This window comes from Oryx dammah, unplaced genomic scaffold (genome assembly GCF_014754425.2).
Source record: "Oryx dammah isolate SB20612 unplaced genomic scaffold, SCBI_Odam_1.1 HiC_scaffold_25, whole genome shotgun sequence".
NCBI lineage: Eukaryota > Metazoa > Chordata > Mammalia > Artiodactyla > Bovidae > Oryx > Oryx dammah.
The window spans coordinates 71,266,915-71,288,276 of record NW_024070209.1 but is presented as its reverse complement, the minus strand read 5'-3'; the positions used below and the strand labels follow the sequence as shown (position 1 = coordinate 71,288,276).

Genomic DNA, 21,362 nt, shown 5'->3' with positions numbered 1-21,362 from the left:
TTTTTATAGTGTTTTTCAAAGGGCAGGATTCTTAATTTTCATAAAGTTCAGTTTGTCTTTTTTCTCCCTTCATGGATAATGCTGTTGTTATAGCTAAGATATCTTTGCTCAGTACGATGTACAATTTTCTTTTGCTGCATTAAAACAGTCATCATAAAATTAATGGCTTAAACAACATAAGTGTATTATCTCACAGTTTATTAGGCCAGAAGTCCAGGCTCAGCTGGTTCCCCTGTGTAGAACCTCATCAGACTGGACTCAAAGTGTTAGCAGGACTATTCCTTTATGGAGGCTTGAGGGGCGGATCTGTTTGCAAGCTCATTAAGCTCAATCAAGAATTCAGTTTATGCAGGTATAGGACCTTATTTTTTTGCTTGCTGGGAGATGTGCTCAGCTTCTGAAGGCCACCTGCAACCTTTGGCTCATGGACCCGTTTGTGTTTGAGTCAGCAACAGTATTGAGTCTCACCTTGGGAATCTTTCTTGTCTCTTTTTTTCTGTCACACCTGTCTTACTTAAAGTCAGCTAACTATGGACAGGAATTAGATTTACCTTAAAATTAAACCTAGATTAATGTTTGATTGATTAACTGATGACAGTAGCCTAACTAAGTGGACACATCAGAACCCACCATGCCCAGGATCATAAGAATGTTCTCCCTAGGTTTCTCCTAGAATTTTTATACTTTTTATAGTTTATATCTAGGGCTATGATGCATGTTTATTTCTTTTTATATGCATATGTCTTGACTTTTAACCACTTGTTACAACACAAGAGATTTTATCCTGCTAAGAAGCTTTTTTACCAGTAAAATATGCAGTAAGATGGTGGAGCTTGGTACTAGGGGTTAACAAGCTAGTAAAGAGTTATTTTGATTTTTAGGGCAGGAAGGACAGCCTTTAATCACTGGCTCTAATGGAAACCATTTCTCAGGCCTGTGTTTTACTATGTCTTATTCTTGCAGATATCCTTCTTTCCAGAGTCAGGACAGCCAGAGTGCTTGAAGGACATGAGCTTGGAGTCAAAGAGTGGAGGCCGAGTTCAAAGGCGTTCTGCCAAGATAGCTGTATACCACCTGCAGGAACTGGCCTCTGCTGAACTGGCCAAGGAATGGCCTAAAAGAAAAGTGCTTCAGGATCTGGTACCTGATGATCGGAAGGTGAGGCAGAAACTTGTATTAATTTTGAACCGTTAGTCTGATACTGTGCTTACTACACGCAGAAAGGTAAACACATTTGAATTACATGACAAACAGTATTTTGCACCTTTATCCTCGGATATGGAGTACATATGATCCAGCTGCAGTGTTTGAATTCATATAGGTCCTAGAGTGACAGTCTTTTTCAGAAGTTCTTTAAGGAGCTCTCTCAATCTTAGACTACTTCCAGGGGAACCTGAATTCCCAGATTTTTGTTTGATCTTTGCCCAGTGTGTTTTTACTTTGTTAGTTCATATGTGGTAGTTTAATATTTAGTTTAGGTAAGAACTCCTCTTATTGTTTCAGTTTGTTTTTATAGCAGTAGACCTCCTCTTCCCACCTACTTTCTTTTCCCAAATAAAAGCTTATGCAAAACACCATTTTATATACTAAAAATAGAGTTGCACTGACTGGGGGTAGTGAGCCCAAAAATGAAAGAAAAAAAATATTAAAAGCAGTAAAGCAGCTGAATATGTACAAGAGAACTCCCACAGGACTATCTGTTGACTTTTCAGCAGAAACTTTGTAGGCCAGAAGGGAGTGACATAATATATTTAAAGCCATGAAAAAACCTACAACCAAGTATCCTACCCAGCGAGGCTGTCATTCAGATTTGAAGGAGAGAGAAGATTTTACAAGACAAGTAAAAGCTACAGGAGTTCAGCACCACTAAATCAGCTTTGTAAGATATGTTAAAGGGACTTAGGGATATATAAAACAAAAAGATGTAGAATATGTCTAAAACATTTGATGAGGGTAGAATAAAAATATAGGGTTGTTAGAACGCCTTCAAACTCAAGAGAACAGCAAGTATATGTTTATATGTGGCTTGTTGTTGGGTTTCTTCTGGTGGCTCAGATGGTAAAGAATCTGCCTGAAGTTCAGGAGACCTGGGCTTGATCCCTGGGTTGGGAATAGCCCATGGAGAACAGAATGGCTACACATTCCAGTATTCCCTTCTGGAGAATTCCATGAACAGAGGATCCTGGCTTGCTATAGTCCATATGGTCCCAAGAGTCAGACACGACTGAGCAACTAACACGTTTACTTCCAAGGGTTGCTATATGTAAACCTCTTGATAACCACAAACCAAAAATCTGCAATAGATAAACATGAAAAAAGAGAAGGGAATCCAAAACTGTCACTAAAGATAGTCATCAAATCACAAGGGAAGAGAGCAAAAGAAGAAGGAACAAAGAATAGATAACCTGAGCAAAGTTAATTAAACACAGTAAGTACATATCTGTCAATAATTACTTTAGATGTAAATAGACTAAATATTCCAATCAGAAGGCAGAGTGACTGAATGGATATGAAAATAAGATCTGTATATATGCTGTCTAAGAGAGACTCATTTCATATCTGACTGACTGAAAGTGAGGGGATGAAAAAAGGTATTCCATGCAAATGGAAACAGAAAGAAAGTTGTTCAGTACTTACATCAGGCAAAATAGAACTTAATGACTGTAACAAGAAGCAAAGTACATGACATACTGATAAAGGAATCAATCCAACAAGAAGACAACAATTACAAATAGATACTCACGCTCAGTTGTATCCAGCTGGACTGTAGCCCACCATGCTCCTCTGTCCATGGGATTTTCCAGGCAGGAATACTAGGGTGGATTGCTATTTCCTCCTCCAGGGGATCTTCCTGACTCAGGGATTGAACCTCCGTCTCCTGCATTGCAGGCAGACTCTATCTGCTGAGCCATCGGGGAAACCTGTTAAATACATGAAACAAAAATACTGTGTACTTGGTTGCTTTTGGATGGAATATATATATTTAATATATAAAGTCCATGTGGTATAATGTGTCATTTAAGGTGACTTTTCCTTATTGATTTCCTATTGATTTTCCTCATCATTTTCTGGATGATCTGTCTGTTGATGTAAATGGGGTGTTAAAATCCCATGCTGATATTGTGTTACAGTCAGTTTCTCCATTTTTGTTTGTTAAATACATAAAGCAAATATTAACAACCAGTTCTGTACTCTGATTTATCAAAGGTTCCTTAGTTTACCTTCCTTATTTCCTCTATTACCTCTACAGACTTGGTTCTGTCTTTCTATCTCAGAGAATCAGCTTCCTTTCAGATACTTTGATTTTTCAAGTAGGAGGATTCTTTACTCACCAGAAATGCAACTGTCTGTTAACTTTGAACTTTGTTAGAACTATCTCTGCAGATGTTAAAACTTTTTTCTGGAAACTAGTTAACAGGACTTCTCTGGTGGTCCAGTGGTTACAACTCTGTGTTCCCAATACAGGGGGTTTGAGTTCAGTCCCTAGTTGGGGAAGTAAGACCCCGCATGGCTCAAAGCATGGTCAAAAAAAGAGTCACTGGAAACCAGTTACAGTTTTAAGAAGAGACCAACTGGTGTCAAAACGTGTGAAAGAAAGTGCTGGGAATAATTCTAATTTTGTAGTATAAGGAAATAGATGTTCTGTTCTCTGAGTCTTCTCACATTCTTTCAGGTTGAACCTTAAGTTTTTGGTGTTAGAATTTTTTGAATATCAAAAATTAACATGATCTCATTGAAGAAAAATGATAAATGCAGACAGCAGGAATAAAATAAAAATCACTCAAAATTCTAGCACCCAGGGAATACTGCTGTTAGCATTTTGATTTCTATCTTTTGACCTATATACATATATTTCTATTAAATATATAATATATATATTTCTTGAGTATAATGTATACATATATTATATATAGAGAGGACATATTGTATTGCTTTCTCTCTCTTTTGTAACATATTTTTACTGTGTAATGCTCTGTCACTAGCTTTTTTATTTTCAACTTTAGATGAAATGTTATATCTGAAAGTCTCCTGTCTTCTGTTAAAAGTCAAACTTTTTAAAGACAAAACAGTATGCAGTGTTTTGAAACATAGATAATATGTTTCAGTAACTTAAAAGGATCTTAAGATCCTTAAGGTCTTAAGTCGGATCATAAGATCTGACTTGATGAGCATGAGTTTGAGCAATCTTTGGGAGTTGGTGATGGACAGGGAAGCCTGGTGTGCCATGTTTTTTGTGTATGAAAATATACTTCTGTAACTCCAGAATTACATGACCTGAAGAGCTCACATAATTCTCTTACTTATGGGATATTTTGGTTGAAAGTTAAGTTCCTCCAATAAAATGTTTCCTGTCTTATAGTTAAAATATACTCGTCCTGGGCTACCGACCTTCAGCCAAGAAGTACTACACAAATGGAAGTCAGATATCAAGAAGTATCATCGCATTCAGTGTCCTAACCAGGTGGTTCTTTCTCTTTCATCTAGTCATTAAATGTTGATCAAGTATCTGCTGTTGTTTCAGTTATTTATTCCTTTGGGACGAAGCATGTGAATCTTAAAAAGTTCAAACATTGATTACTTTATTAACAGTTCTGTAAATCACCAGTTCTGTCCACATTCAGAGGGCAGTTGTATTAATACATGGTATCAGCCGGAATCATTTATGGGTTGCTTTTAGCTGGAAGTTCTGAGTGTTGAATGGCTTCTAAGCAGCCACTTCAGCTGGGATATTGGCTGCCCATATGGCCTCTCTATCTTGCATTGTAGTTGGGTTACCAGCAGGATACATGGTGACTGAATTCTCAGGAAGAATATTCCAAGAACATAAAGAAAAAGCTCAGATCTCTTAGGCCTAGCTTCAGAATTTGTTCAGCATCATTTTCATAGCATGCTGTTTGTCAAAGGCATCACAGGACTTAGGCAGTTTCAAAGGGAGGGTGTATGATACATTTCCTGATTGGAAAAGTGGCATAGAATTTCCTGCCATCATTAATCAATTGCAATTGTATATGCAGTGCTTTGGGGAGGAGTAGATATACGAGAGACAGATATACTAGAGAAAGTTAATTTTTGCAAAACCTGAGCATACAATTTTTTTGTGTGTTTCTAAGTATCGGAAAAGCACCAGAGAAGAGAATGTTTTAAGCTTTATTAAGCAGCTTGCTTATCTCTTTTTCTTTTACCTCTTCTGTTCTCTGGCTTGCATATGTTTCTGTGTGGTTGTGGTGCAATTTATTTGACCTCTTCCTCCCGAGGATAGCGTGGGTTAATGTGAATGGCCAGATTGCTAAGAAAATGATGCTATTTGGTGTCATCTTCACATGCTTTCTTCTTCTCTTTTACAGGGTTGTGAGGCTGTCTACAGTAGTGTATCTGGTCTTAAAGCTCACCTGGGCTCTTGTACATTGGTTTGTAACATTCTGAACTATTTATCTGAACATGACCTCTAAAATAATCTGACATGGAGGAGAATTCAGTTTCGGTGAATGGCTAGTTATCCTGTTGTCTGTTATCTTCAAAGACTGGTTTAGTATTTTTGTGTGTGTCCCAAAAATTCTTGGTCTGTTACTAGGTGGGATACCAGGGCATGCCAAAGATGCAGAATAGCCCAAAATAGCCATAAGTGATATCAATGAAAAAATTTGGAGAAAAATACATAGTTCTCAGTGCCTATCAGGGATTTAACTTTTTCCACCTCAGCCTGTGCTACACTGGGCCTGTCCTGCTTTACTGGGCCTTCAGCTTCCTAAAATCAATTTAACATGTCTTTATCTAGATTGGTGAAGATCTCCAGAGCCATCTGAACTATGCTGTCTTCCGGCTATGGGAGATGGGATCCCTGGATGTCAGGTTCACAGCCATTCACCTCGCTGAATCTTTGCCATGTTGATCCAGGGGCCCTATAGCCCACCAGCCCTGGGATTGCTGCCACTTTCCGTTCCTGTTCAGCAATATCTGCTCACACAAAATGAGCACTATGGAAACCTGAAACTTCAGGAGGGGAGAGAAGTCTTAATTCAAGGTTAACAAGGGAGTGGTAGGCTCCCAAACCAGACCTGTGCAGGAATGCTTAGGGGTTTGTCATCTTGATCCTAGTTTGAGTCATTCAGCTAGGTCTTATGGAGGGTGCTCTTCTAATTCTGGATTACCAAGGCATTCTTTACAGCAGTGGATTGATTCTAGTGGGAAGAATTACATTTTGGTCCCTCATTGAACTTAAGGAATTTGGTCATTAGGGGGAGAAACCTGGAAGGAAGTGGAAGAGATAGGGAAAACAGAAGAATGTGACATCTTACATAATAAAATCAGGGAACTTCAGATTGTGTTGGGGGCTTAGTGGGGCCAGTGTTTGGTATAGAATTGCATTAGAATAGATGTATTATGGTGATAGTATACCCAAACGAGTTTTCCTAAGTATATTGCTGTTCTTCACTTTGCTGAAGTTGTATTTTCTCTTTTCATCTCTAATAGTCCCTATCCATTGCCCAGGTAGCACATGTGGCTTGTTGGAAGGGTAGTATTAACTATTTAACATGTAATGGTGTACTTTAACTTTTACCTAGCATGTTGTCTTCTCTGTACTTTGAGGAGGGGAGGGTCTCTGCTGGCACTAACTTGGCTTATCTCCTGAATTAGCAGTTTACTTGTGCTGTAACCATTATTTGTAGGTGTGACTTAGGATAGCTTAGAGTGCTGGGTGGTGATTTGAGTTCAAACAATAAATTGTATTTTTTCAATATTGTAAATATATGTATGCGTATATATATGTGTGTGTATACACACACTCACACACACATGGATACATACATTACTATTTGGGATTTTCCTAAATTTGTTCCTAAATTGACCAGTCATGCTGTTTTTTTCTTTCTTGAAAATAGGGAACGTTTGTGGCTGGAAAATACAAGTGTCTTCTCTGTCAGAAAGAATTTGTGTCAGAGAGTGGTGTCAAGTATCACATCAACTCTGTCCACGCTGAGGTGAGGCTCCTTTTTTCCCCCAGTTTCATAATCTTGTGGACCCCATGACTGTGTCACAAGGGCATGTGGATATTTTGACTCTTACTTTGGGCTGGGACTTTCAAGAAAAACTAAATGGTCTACTGGACTCATTAGAGTTAAAAGACTTCCTTAAATCAGATGTAGACTAGTATTTTTCTGTGAAAGCATTTGGGCTTCCTTGGTATCTCAGCTGGTAAAGAATCTACCTGCAATGGAGGAGACCCTGGTTTGATTCCTAGGTCAGGAAGATCTCCTGGATAAGGGAATGGCAACCCACTCCTGTATTTTGGGGCTTCCCTGGTGGCTCAGACAGTAAAGTATCTGCCCACAATGTGGGAGACCTGGGTTTGATCCCTGGGTTGGAAAGATCCCTTGGAGAAGGGAATGGCTACTGACTCCAGTATTCTAACCTGGAGAATTTCATGGACAGAGGAGCCTAGCATGCTACAGTCCATGGGGTCACAAAGAGTTGGCCATGACTGAGTGACTTTCACTCACTCACTCATGAAAGCATTTGAAATAACTGTGGCTATGAACAGCCCTGATTCTTCTAATTAACTTGTATGCACGGGCTCAGTCGTGTCTGACTCCTTTGTGAGCTCATGGAGTGAGGCCCACCAGGCTCCTCTGTCCATGGGATTTCCCAGGCAAGAATACTGGAGTGGGTTGCCATTTCCTTCTCCAGGGGGTCTACCCAACACAGGGATTGAACTCATGTCTCCTGTGTTTCCTGCTTTACCACTGAGCCACCTGGAAAGCCCTCTGATTACCTGAAGTCTAGTTAAACTAGGCATTTGACAACTACATTTACACCTTTGGAATTCTTGTTTCACAGCAATGTCTATACTCCTGTTTTCTGGTATTCCAACATCTTTGAGCAACCTGTTTTGAATATTGTTGAAATACTGCATAGAAACAATGTAAAAGATGTTATTGAGAGAACTGAGGTAATTTGAATACTAACTATACTACAAAGTGATAGTAATGAGTCATTGTTAATATTCCAAAATGTGATAACTGTATTGTAGTTATGCAGGGAATGCCCTTGTTCTTAGGCAGATACATGACGTTTTTAGGAATAAAGTATCATGTCAGTAACTAAACTGAAGATGGTTCAGAGGAAGGAAGAAAGGGAGAGTTGGAAGGAGGGAAGGAGGGGAAGAGAGATTAACATTGGTCAGTCTAGGTGTTCCATTGAACTATTGTAACTTTTGTGGAAAGTCTGTAAGTTTTCAAAATTAAAATGTTAAAAGTTCGAAATGCTTTAAGTTCAGAAGGTCAAGAGTTTTCTCTTGGGGAAAGTTTTTAGGAGTCCAGATGAACAGAGAATTTGTTTACTATAGAATAAATCTGTTATTGCAAAAGCTCAAGGAGTAGAGTGTGCATTCTCTTGGCATATTTTACTGAAGAAACTATTGTTGCCTGCTGGGGAAAAGTAGCAAGCCGCTGCAGCAGTTCTCTGCCCTCAGATGTAATAGTTCCTAGCCATGTGGGCTTCAGTTCAGTTCAGTTGCTCAGTCGTGTCCGACTGTCTGTGACCCCATGGACCGCAGCACTCCAGGCCTCCCTGGCCATCACCAACTCCCAGAGTCCACCCAAACCTATGTCCATTGAGTCGGTGATGCCATCCAACCATCTCATCCTCTGTCATCCCCTTCTCGTCCTACCCTCAATCTTTCCCAGCATCAGGGTCTTTTCCAATGAGTCAACTCTTCGCATGAGGTGGCCAAAGTACTGGAGTTTCAGCTTCAACATCAGTCCTTCCAATGAACACCCAGGACTGGTCTCCTTTAGAATGGACTGGTTGGATCTCCTCACAGTCCAAGGGACTCTCAAGAGTCTTCTCCAACACCACAGTTCAAAAATTCTAAAGTGCTCAGCTTTCTTTATGGTCCAACTCTCACATCCATACATGACACTGGAAAAACCATAGCCTTGACTAGACGGACCTTTGTTGGCAAAATAATGTCTCTGCTTTTCAATATGCTGTCTAGGTTGGTCATGACTTTGCTTCCAAGGAGTAAGCGTCTTTTAATTTCATGGCTGCAATCACCATCTGCAGTGCTTTTGGAGCCTAGAAAAATAAAGTCAGCCACTGTTTCCCCATCTATTTGCCATGAAGTGATGGGACCAGATGCCATGATCTTCGTCTTCTGAATGTTGAGCTTTAAGCCAGCTTTTTCACTCTCCTCTTTCATTTTCATCAAGAGGCTCTTGAGTTCTTCTTCCCTTTCTGCCATAAAGGCGGTGTTATCTGTATATCTGAGGTTAATGATATTTCTGCTGGCAGTCTTAATTCCAGCTTATGCTTCCTCCAGCCCAGCGTTTCTCATGATTTACTCTGCATATAAGTTAAATAAGCAGGGTGACAGTATACAACCTTGACATACTCCTTATTTGGAACCAGTCTGTTGTTCCATGTCCAGTTCTCACTGTTGCTTCCTGACCTGCATACAGGTTTCTCAGCAGGCAGGTCAGGTGGTCTGGTATTCCCATCCCCTTCAGAATTTTCCACAGTTTCTTGTGATCCACACAGTCAAAGGCTTTGTCATAGTCAATACAGCAGAAATAGATGTTTTTCTGGACTTCAGTTAGTTTTTCTGGGCTTCAGTTAGTGTCATCCATTGTGGTTCCTGTTGCTTTACCGGTTGAAGCTTTGGGAATCCCTTTCCACATTTGAGATTTCTTAAAGAAGGCCAGTCTTTATTTTCTTTTTGAATAATACTGTAACTATTTATGCTACAGGAAGTGTTTGAAAGATAATTATCTCCTAACAAAATATGGTTTTGTGTAGTTCACTTGTTTCTCCAGTTTCTTCCTCAAAAATTGGAACCAACAAATTTCACTTAGCCTGGGCCTTGCTCCCAAGCATTTGTTCAGTGATTTATGATGAAATTTATGAACTCTGTACTACGGTAAACATGTTTACCTTGTTCCTACCATTTTGTCTCACTTTCTTAGGCTACATGTTTTAAAACACATTCAGAAACATGTAAGTGGACAGAGTAGTGTAATGAACAGCTTTCACAGTCCTCTGTGGGGCCCATCTGGTGTCATTGATAATTGCATCCACTTTTCTTGTCCTTTTATGCTTATTTTAAAGCAAATGTCCATATCAGATATTAGCTGTCAATGCTTCTTTCAACCTGTGTCTAGAAATATGAGGACTTTTAAAAATACATTACTGCAACCATCATCACACATTAAAACTTAACAAAGATTCCTTAATATCATCATATATGTACTCGTTATTTATACTTCCCTAACTGTCTCATCATTTTATTTCAGATTTGGTTTATTCCAATCAAGATCTAAAACCAGACTTCCCTGGTGGTCCAGTGGTTAAGACTCTGTGCTTCCACTGCAGGAGGAAAAAGAAGGAAGTAAATGAATGAATTAATTAAAATAACATAGACAAATGCAATATATGGACCTTTGTTTTAGATTTTTTTTTTTGGCCTCACCACATGGCATGGGGAATCTTAGTTCTCCGAACAGGGAACCAGTGCCCCTTGCATTGTGAGTGCCGAGTCTTAACCACTGTACTGCTAGGGAAGTCCTTGTGTTTGTCTGTTTTAATCTAGAGTAGTGCTATCTAATAGAAATATAATGTGAGCCACATTTGTAATCCAGATTTTTCTACTAACTGCATTTTTTTAATGTATAAAGAAAACTGGTGAAATTGACTTTAATACTGTTATTTTATTTAAACACAATACATCTAAAATACTTTTTAACATAATAGTCAATACAGAATTATTAATGAGATACTTTACATTTTTTTTTCACAGAAAGTCTTTGAAATTTACTGTGTGTTTTACATAGCTTATCTCAATTTGGATTCAGCACATTTCAAGAGCTTATTAATGACACATGGCTAGTGACAATCTCATCAGGCAATGTAGGTGTTTCTTTTCCCCTATTATTTAAGAAACCAGGCCCTTGGTCACCTATGTTTACTCACATTCTGGACTTGGCTGTTTGCATTCCTATATCAGTGATTCTCTATTCTGCTATTTCCTATGAATTGGTAGTTAGAGCTAGAAGACTGAGCAGATTTCTTGATTTAGGTTGACATTTTGTTGATTTTATTTCTGTGTTTTGTTTTGGTTTTTTTGTTTTGTAGGAATACTTCTTCATTGGGTTCCAGTTCCTCCAGCCCTTAATTTTTTAAACTGAGACTCAGAGAGGTTAAGTAGTTTTCTGATGGTCACATGGTTAGAAACAGCTGAGATTTATACTTAGGTGGTCTGGCTGCAAAATTAAAAATTGAAATAAAAATCCCCTATAGCCAAATGCTTTATGTTTCATGAGGAGATCTTCAAAAGGAGAGGAATGGGTGGGATGATGCTAAGTAATCAGACTTTGTAGATCCCTTACAGTAGTACCTGAAGTCATGTCTTAAACAAGAAGTGCTTGTAATGACTGCTTTGTACCGTATTTCTCTAGTTTATAAGACACAGTTCTAAGCTCTAGTTTCATATCTGTTTCCTCCTTACTGTGTTCTGCCCTAATCCTACCTTAAAAAAAAAGTCTTCCATACCGCTTCCTCGGGCACTGTATTTTGACTGGATGGTGTTTGTGTTTTGCCTCTGTAGGACTGGTTTGTTGTCAATCCGACAACAACCAAGAGCTTTGAGAAGCTGATGAAGATAAAACAGCGACAGCAAGAAGAAGAGAAGCGGAGGCAGCAGCACAGGAGCCGACGGTCTCTGAGGCGGCGGCAGCAGCCTGGCATTGAGCTTCCTGAGACAGAGCCAAGTCTTAGAGTAGGGAAGGATCAGAGGAGGAATCATGAGGAACTGCTAGTGGCGACATCCCGTAAAGAACCAGAGCAGGAGCCAGTGCCAACACAGTTTCAGAAAGTCAGGTCCCCAAAGACAAATCATAAACGAGGAAAGAAATAGGCAGTCAGTGTGAAAGCACTCCTGGGAGAGTGGATGGGAGGCTGTGGTCACAGGGACCTGTGTGGAGAGGCCTGAGTCACGGGGGCTGAGTGAAGAGAAATTTACTCTTTCAGCTGTTTGTGTAATGCTGTGACACTCTCAGCTCCTTCCTCCTGTGTAAATTTCACTGTTTTCCCTACTGATTCTTGTGAACCCTCCACCACCCCCACCCCCATCTCCTTTTTGGTAGATTTTCCTGCTATACTCATTGGAGTCCCCCTGTTTTTCTCTCCTCTTGCCCAAAGAGCTCCCCGTTAAGGTCCACTGTAGGCCCTCTTGCCCTGTACAAGACTAAGAAACCTGTTTGATTATCCTTTCCATACTGGGGTATAGAATGTTCTTGGAAACGCCATTGATTTCGTAGTTACTCCATCATCTATCTTATAAAATGATTCCAAACTAACTTTTTAAAACCATGCTGATTGATGATTTTGTATTTGTGATATAACAAGCCTAGAACCTAGAGCTGTTGTCATTCCTTTAATAAGGGTCCCCTGTCTGCTTGGGTGACAGAATTTATGGAGGCTGTTTGTTGTCTCATTATGGTTTTAGGATTGAAAGTGAGAAAATACTTAGAATAATAAAGCTACACCCTCTGGACGCAGGTTTTCCTGGGAAATACTTTGTCCCAGGTGGCAGTAAGTAACTAGATGCACAGGCATGATATGCAGCCTTAGGAGGAATATGTCTCACATAAAATGACTGGAAAGAAGGCAGCAGAAATAACACCTCAAATCAACTGCAGTTTATTTTTCTCCTGCAGTTTTGAGGATTGAGAAGTAATACCCTTTTACCTCTGATATTTGACACAGAACCCTAATATTGCTGGTACTGCCATGAAGATTGGTAGCCAGGGTGCACATTCCTTCTCCCCAGACTTGACCTGATGGTTAGTCTGCACTCTGTTAAGTCCTCGTATCTCCCATTAGCCAAAGTCTGTCTGAATTTCCTGAGAATGTTGTTCTCTACCCTTTTTTAGATGTTGTGTTCTGTCCTCTTTATAACCTGAGACTTTGACACCAGGTGTAGATACTTATCTGGAGTTGGAAAGAAAAGTTCTTTTTCTGATACTCATGCCTAGCCGATAGTATCTGTTAGGCTGTTTCTCCTTGAGGCTGGCTTTCCCTGGAGCATTGATTAGAGCAGCTCTGTTATTGTATTTCTGAATTCTCTTCCCCCTTTCCATAAATATTGGTCTTCTGTATTCTTGCCAGTTTTTGTGGAATTAGGCCACATAAAAAGCCAGAGACCCTTAACCCTGATGTGGACCAGTACTGCCTTTTCAAAATCTAAAAGGCTGTTAACCACTATTAACTGTTCTCTGTGCTCCTCCATATAGCCTTAAAATGTGGGCTTTTGTGAAGACCACTTTGAAACATAGGAGCATTGAAACCTGGTTGGGATACTGCCAGAACAGGTAGTTTTGAAACGAAGGACATGGTCTATCCACTCGACATTGTCATTGGCAGTTGCTCTCTTAAAGCCCTTTCCATTCATGAGGATTGTCAGGGAGGAAAATGGAGAAGCTCTGTTAATTTCTGGTGAGTAAGATTTGGGGAATGTTTGGCAATGGCAAGAAAAATAAACGACTGTGTTAGAATGATGTTTTCCATTGTTCATTGACTCCAATGTGCTACCTGTCTCCTTACTGACACTGTGTGTGAAGGGAGGGAAATGATGACTAGAGATGGGAATGAGTTTTGAAGAAGTAACATACAGTTTTTCAGTAGTTGCTTAGGTCCAAAATTAGGCTGGTTCAAATGAATCTACTCATACCTTGCTTTATTGCTCTTCCCTTTACAGATACTGATTTTGATGGAAGTATGTACAGTTGTTGCTTTAGACATAATGGAATTGCACACTTCAAAGCAACTACAATGCAGTGTAGTCTATATTGCATACCTTTTATATGCGCTGTTCAGGTGCTTAGTCATCTCCGACTCTGCGACCCCATGAACCACAACATGGCAGGTCTCCTTGTCCATCACCAACTCCCGGAGTCCACCCAAACCCATGTCCATTGAATTGGTGATGCCATCCAACCATCTCATCCTCTGTTATCCCCTTCTCCTCCTGCCCTCAGTCTTTCCTAGCATCAGGGTCTTTTCCAATGAGTCAGCTGTTTGCATCAAGTGGCCAAAGTATTGGAGTTTCAGCTTCAACATCAGTCCTTCCAATGAACACCCAGGACTGGTCTCTTTTAGGATGGACTGGTTGGATCTCCTCGCAGTCCAAGGGACTCTCAAAAGTCTCCAACATCACAGTTCAAAAGCATCAGTTCTGCCCTCAGCTTTCTTTATAGTCCAACTCTCACATCCATACATGACCACTGGAAAAACCATAGCCTTGACTATACAGACATTTGTTGGCAAAGTAATATCTGCTTTTCAATATGCTGTCTAGGTTGGTCATGACTTTCCTTCCAAGGAGTAAGCGTCTTTTAATTTCATGGCTGCAGTCACCATCTGCAGTGCTTTTGGAGCCCAGAAAAATAAAGTCAGCCACTGTTTCCCCATCTATTTACCATGAAGTGATGGGCCATGATCTTCATTTTCTGAATGTTGAGCTTTAAGCCAACTTTTCCACTCTCCTCTTTCACTTTCATCAAGAGGCTCTTTACTTCTTAACTTTCTGCCATAAGGGTGGTGGTATCTGCATATCTGAGGTATTGATATTTCTCCCGGCAATCTAGATTCCAGCTTGTGCTTCCTCCAGCCCAGCATTTCTCATGATGTGCTCTGCATATAAGTTAAATAAGCAGGGTGACAATATACAGCCTTGATGTACTCCTTTTCCTATTTGGAACCAGTCTGTTGTTCGATGTCCAGTTCTAACTTGCTTCCTGAGCTGCATACAGATTTCTCAGGAGGCAGGTCAGGTGGTCTGGTATTCCCATCTCTTTCAGAATTTTCCACAGTTTATTGTGATCCATACAGTCAAAGGCTTTGTCATAGTCAATAAAGCAGAAATAGATGTTTTTCTGGAATTCTCTTGCTTTTTCGATATGCACTGGGAGACTGGAAAATTCATGTGACTTGCTTTATTGTAAATTTCACTGTATTGCAGTAGTGTGCACCCAAACCCCCAATAATAGATGTGTGTCTGTAATTGGTTTGAGGTTAAACTTGACCAGTCTCATCCAGGGCCCTCACATGGGATCCTTTTATTTTTGCTGTCTGAGCCAGGGATCAGCAGGACACACTAGAGAGGATTCTAATCATATTACTGAGTGTTGTAAGTTTTTAAACCAAATTCATTAATATTTCCTGAAGTTGGACTGTATCAAGTCCAGCTAGATTTTGGAGCAGTGTGAACTCCCTGCACTGGGGGACAGACATTGGTACAATCAATTTATAAACAAATTGGCAAGATCTCTTAAAATTGAAGATCTGCCCTGCGACTCAGCACACCCTATGGCGATATAGATTCCTCCTGCTCAGGGCTTCCAGTAGACATCTACAAGAATGATATTCCAGTCTAAAAATGATACTACAGTCATTCCCAATTCATATTGGAAGCATCCTTGTACCAGACCACTGGCTGTCCAGCAAAATTGAACAGGGTTGCAGAGTTACAGGGTTACAAGACAAATGACTACACTTCCCAGGGCTTCACCCAATCCCCCTATAGTGATGGGCTAACCGGCTAACTGTTCCAGTGGAGTGTGAGTAGAAATGTATCAATTCTGTGCTAGAACTTTTAAGAGGGTGAGTGTACCTCCATGCTTAATTTCCCCTTCTGGTAGATGTGTATGATAAGGCATCTCTAGGGCGTGGCAGAGCACAACATGGAAGATGTTTGATTCCCTGAATCACCTCAAGAAAGACTATTTGCCCTTCAGGAGATCTCAGACTATTATATGGGTGAAAAATAAATGTTCTTTGAGACATGATGCAGTCTTGGGTCTGTTGGTGAGCCTAGTCTCCTGTTTAACCTATTTGTCCCCTCCCACTAAGAGTCAGCTCTCCCCTATGCCTTCTGTTCACTCCCATGTTTGCCTTTCCATTCTGAACAGTCATCACCTCTTGCCTTTTTAAGAGCTTCCTAACTGGATTCCTTCTTTTCACTGGCTTGGTATACTCCACATACAACTGTGCTGAGTTTTTTATACTATAAATCAGACTTTATGCACTTGCTCAAAGCCTAATGATTTCCCAGTGCACTTAGAATAAAATTCATCTCACTTTGTCCTACAAGGCCTCCTTGCTGTCACCATTAACCTTTTCAACCTCCTTGGTCTCTGCTCCACCCTTTTTCTGTCCAGTCCCCAACTATACTTAGCCACATTGACTTTTGTTCCTTAATCCTCCCAAACTCCTTCCCATCTTGGAGCCTTTGCATTCTCTGTTCCCACTGTTTAGAATGTCTTTCCCCAATTGTACTGCAAGCTTCATTTTATCATTTAAGTCTTGACCTAAATTTCAACTCAGGTCTGTTCTAACACAGTTTCTGTAACATCACCCTTTTTCCTTTCCAGCGTAGGAAAGCAGACAAAAAGTAGACTGAAACCTTAGTTGGCCAACCTACTGCTGCTGCTGCTAAATCGCTTATCGTGTCGACTCTGTGCAACCCCATAGATGGCAGCCCACCAGGCTCCCCCGTCCCTGGGATTCTCCAGGCAAGAACCCTGGAGTGGGTTGCCATTTCCTTCTCCAGTGCGTGAAAGTGAAAATCGCTCAGTCGTGTCCCACTCTTCTCGACCCCATGGACTGCAGCCTGTCAGGTTCCTCCACCCGTGGGATTTTCCAGGCAAGAGTACTGGAGTGGGTTGCTGTTGCCTTCTCCCAACCTACTGCAAGCTTACTGTTAAGAATTTCCAAGGGCCTTTATCAGATGACCCACCCCTTAAAGTCTTCAAGTCTTCAGAGGCCTCACTCCCAACAGAAAAAGCCAGAAGTACTATACCAGATCAGATCCGTTATCTGGGATGAGAGGAATTCAAAATAGGATGGAAATTATTCACTCCTGAATTAGATCATCAGGATAGCCCTGGCAGGAGGGGGAATTAAAAGAATAATAAGATTCTCCATCCATCCTCCATTCCAACTCATTATCCTCAGTTATATATTTTCCTGTGGTTTTTGCATCCATAGAGAATAAAGGTTTCAAATGTGTTCTGGATGCCACGTTTTAAAGCAAGCTATTTTCAGCTCCACTGACAAACTCTTTAGGTTAAGGTTTCTGTGTGCTACCTAACATTTGACTTTGTACACTAAAACTGCATTTTTATTTTATACACACTAGTATAAGGAAGACATTCAGAGTTGGTAAGAAGTGAGAAAAGATATGAGTAGAAGGTATATTACATTGGGATAATAATGAAATCACTGGGTAATCTTTAATTTTTTTATTTTCAATAAAAAATTAGGAACCAAGACATTACACATTTAACAGCAAATTTGTTAAAGCTAGAAGTAAAGGCACATGGAGGCAGAATCCCTTTCTGAATCTAAGTACAAGAATTCATTTTACATATGAATGAAACTGAAAACTGGGAAAATCATTCTGAAGGTTTTCATCACTGATAGTTTCTTTAAAGTTGATTCTATTTTTTCATAAGGGAGTGATGTTAAAATATGAAGCTATATTTCTGTACCAGGATTCAGCATTCAAAGAAATCCCTGATCTGATCATTAGTATGTCCTAAGTGCCAAAAATGTAACTATCCTAAAAGTCTAAACTAATTTAAAATACTATTCCTAGTTCAATTGAAGAGGCATAGATGTAGGATACACATGACCTAAAGCTAAAGTGCTCTTTCTATTGAAACTTAAGTTATCTTTGTAATCTTAGAATTTGAGGATGTTGCTAGGGAACAAGATGGCAAAAGAATCTTCAAAAAGTTCTCCAAATATATGATCACTTTCTTTTGATACATTTTTCTAAAACAGGCAGAAGCAGTCAGTCATCTCACTCACGTTAGTGGTATTTCTCCACAGAAAACTGACTATACTGTGCCCTCTACCCTTCCTTCACAGAGTTTGAAAGTGTAAGTGAAAGTGTTAGTTGTTTAGTTGTGTCTGACTCTTTGTGACTCCATGGATTATAGCCTGCCAGGCTCCTCTGTTCATGGAATTCTCCAGGCCAGAATACTGGAGTGGGTTGCCATGCCCTTCTCCAGGGGAATCTTCCCAACCAAGGAATTGAACCCGGGTCTCCTGCATTACAGGCAGATTCTTTACCATCTGAGCCACCTTGGTAAAGAATGCTTGCAATGCAGGAGACCCAGGTTCAATCCCTGGGTCAAGAAGATCCTCTGGAGAAGGGAATGGCTACCCAATCCTTGCCTGGAGAATTTCATGGACAGAGGAGCCTGGCGGGCTACAGTCCATGGGGTCACAAAGTGTCAGATACCACTGAACAACTAGCATCACACAGTTTACTCAAAGTTAAAATTGTATGGGCTGAGCATCAGACAGCAGGTCATCCTGTTTACACTTGCTGTTATTAATCTTTCAATCATGAGAAAACTACAGAAGCAGCTACTTGATCACCAGCACAGACTTTATAAAGAAGCTTGAAAACACTGCACATGTATGCCAAGGTGGCCAAAGAAGGGAGGATACATGGACATTGGTTGTTTACAGAGCACAAAGCAGAATCTAACAATCTGAAATGCTATTCCTCAGGGGTTTCTTTTTCTGTAAAGAAACCTAACTTAGCTAGGTGGAACACACCACACAACTGTTTTTCTGTCACTTTCTCACGGTGTTTTCTTGAGGTGGTTTCACAGGTGGATTTTGGCAAATGGTACTGGGTTATCTGGAGGTATAAGGAACAGCCCAGTTATTACCAGGAGCTAAAGAAAAATCTAACTTAATGGGAAGCCAGTGCTACCAATAATCTAGCAGTATTGGTTGAGAAAAACACCTAATCCTTCATATTAACACATTACAATGGGTATTTTACCATAGCAACCTGAGATCTCAAAGCCTTCCTAACCAGGGTTATGTTATATAGCACCTAAGAACCCTTGCTCTAGTCTTGACTTAGTGTTATTTTAGAAATTTCTTTGGATGCACCTTTGATTTGGTGCCTAGGGCAGGGTTCCTTGTGGTCTTCGGAGAACCCTGTCCATTTGGGCATCGATTACGCCTTTCTTGCAGCTGTTGCCTCCCTCGCCTTAAGCACTCCACGTACCAGTGCTCCTGCTGCAGCAGCTGCTGCTTCTTTTTTAATTGGCTGTGAGTATCCTCCAACTGATGGCATTTCTGAACTAGCTCTGGAAGTTCCTTCTGTAACTGTTGGTGCTGTCTGTTGATGTTACTGTGGAACTCGGCAACGTGCTGCTTTGCTGCCTTCTCCAAGGCCTGATTCTTGCTTTTCAGCTCCTTTGTTACCTTCTTTCCCGACTCCCTTGCCTCTAGCTCACTCAGCTGTGCCTCCAGTAATGCTTTGTCTTGGAAGAACTGGATGAGCATCGCCTGTTTCTTTGCAGCTGTCTCAACGTGGGTCTTCTTTATCTCCTGCTGAAGTTTCTCAATTTCTCTGTCTTGTTTTTCCTTTATCACTGAAATGTCCCTCATTGCCTCCAACTGCTTATTTAAATTGGATAGGGTGTTTTCCTTCTCCAAGAGCTCTATTTTGAGCGCTGAATTTTTGTTCGCATATTTGGAGGTTAATTCTTGTTTTCTTTGTTCAATCTTCACGCTTTGTTGTAGATAGTAGTTCCACAGCTTCTCGGTTCTCTGTCTAGACTCCTCTGTTTGCTTGGTCAGGTATTCCTGAAAGAACTGGTTTTCCTTCTGTATGTGATGTTTTTCCTCCAGTAGCTGCCGAGTTTCCACCACTAAGGGCTCTAGCCGAATTTGAGTTTCTTTGATTTCTTTGTCCAGCTTCATCATTTCCATTACTGCTCTTCCCTTAAACCTCTTCTCAAACTTTGTTAGCTTCTCTGGCTTGAGAAAAGTATGTATGAAATTAACATCTGGTTGAAGGGAATCACTGGTGTCCTCAGCCAACCTGAAAGAACAAGCGAGACATTTGCTCATGTTTTTCATGAGAAATTAGAAAATAATTTTCAAAATGCACACTTGTACTGTAATTCATATCTCAAGTATTTGGGAGGACAAATTGATGTCCCTCACACAAGGTAAGTGGGTAGGAGTGGTGGGGGGAGACTGGTAGAACTAGGGGTAAAGACAAGGGAGTGTAATTTACAACTGACATGTCTTCGCTGCAACCCTGAGAGGTAGTCTCTCCAGCTTAAAGAGGAGAAAACAGGTTCAGAGAATTGAAGTGACTTCACCACAATGTACACCCCCAGAAATTCCTAGTTTCTCCGAACTAGGCTCTGCGGATCTCGGCGTCGCCCAGCAACTCTGGGGCTCGGATCCTGCCAGGGTCCGGAGTCCTGCAGTCCTAAGCTGCATAACGTCCTCAGCTGATGGCCAGCCCTCAGTTCAGTTCAGTCACTCAGTCGCGTCGGACTCTTGGCGACCCCATGGACTGCAGCACGCCAGGCCTCCCTGTCCATCACCAGCTCCCGGAATTTACTGAAACTCATGTCCATTGAGTCGGTGATGCCATCCAACCTCTGTCGTCCCCTTCTGCCTTCAGAAGTTAACTCCGGGAGTACACAATGTACAACAGAGCCTGGGTGTAAAACCCACATCTCACAGCTTATTGAACACTACCGCCACTCCAAAGGGCCATTGGAGCCAACTAGGTGGCGGAGGAGCACACGCCTCAGCTCTTCAGCTTTCCGGGTGCCAAGGGAGCTAGGGTGGAGGGAGGTGCCCCTTCAGTACCTACTTGACAAACTTGTCAGCCGACTGTTCTTCCCCGGTGTCGCGGTTCTTTCCCTTTCGGGAGACTGCCACGGAGCGAGAGCTACTTTTAGGGGGCGGCAACACGCGGAAATAGCGTGTCATTACGGGGGTTATTCCCAGTTTCTCCGAACTAGGCTCTGCGGATCTCGGCGTGGCCCAGCAACCCCGGGGCTCGCATCCTGTTAGGGTCCCCTGTCGTGCAGTCCTAAGCCGCCTAACCTCCTCGGCTGACGGAAGAGCTCTGACGGCCGGTTCTCCAGAGGCTCGGTTCCCAGCTCCCCGGGAGCTGACAGGAAAACGCACTCTCTTCACTAACGTAGCGCGGGAATCCCTGGTCGTCCCTGGGGTCCCCGGTGGACCCTGGGGTCCCTGATCGTCCTGCCCGCCCGGGGTCCAGAGCTTTGACTTTCCCAGGCCCCGCCCGACGACAGTGAGCAGCTCTTTGGTTGGCCTTTTCCAGCCGTCCTCCCAGTGCCTCCACTTCCCCGACGGGGTCCCTAGTTGGGCCCCCATCCTGGTCACGACGGACAGAAAAAGGTGCACGCCTCGCCCCTTGGCCCTGCCCTTTCTGGCCGGTTGGGTTGGATTCGATTTGGTTTTGTTGGGTTCTAGTCTCATTCAGAATCCGGAAAGTCGCGGGTGTC

The 21,362-nt window shown here is 41.5% G+C and overlaps 2 protein-coding genes across 4 annotated transcripts in view; one reads left to right on the top strand and one right to left on the bottom strand.

Moving 5' to 3' along the window:
* The window catches only part of ZNF512 (zinc finger protein 512), a 29,804-nt gene extending 16,254 nt beyond the window's left edge, over positions 1-13,550 (top strand). For 2 of the 3 annotated variants that reach the window (XM_040224362.1, XM_040224361.1), the window contains exons 10-14: positions 964-1,158; positions 4,361-4,462; positions 5,346-5,408; positions 6,882-6,980; positions 11,600-13,550. In XM_040224362.1, coding sequence (XP_040080296.1) covers positions 964-1,158; positions 4,361-4,462; positions 5,346-5,408; positions 6,882-6,980; positions 11,600-11,908 — 768 coding nt within the window. In that variant the 3' untranslated portion in view covers positions 11,909-13,550. The remainder of the gene's footprint in view (positions 1-963; positions 1,159-4,360; positions 4,463-5,345; positions 5,409-6,881; positions 6,981-11,599) is intronic. The other variant, XM_040224363.1, reaches the window with a different exon arrangement.
* A 4,688-nt stretch (positions 13,551-18,238) lies between these two features.
* Positions 18,239-21,350, bottom strand: CCDC121 (coiled-coil domain containing 121). Its single transcript, XM_040224377.1, has 2 exons — positions 20,702-21,350; positions 18,239-19,909 (listed from the first exon to the last, which is right to left on the bottom strand). Exons 1-2 carry the CDS (start codon positions 21,334-21,336, stop codon positions 18,943-18,945), a joined length of 1,602 nt encoding a protein of 533 aa, XP_040080311.1. The 5' UTR covers positions 21,337-21,350; the 3' UTR covers positions 18,239-18,942.
* Positions 21,351-21,362: the final 12 nt, after the last annotated feature.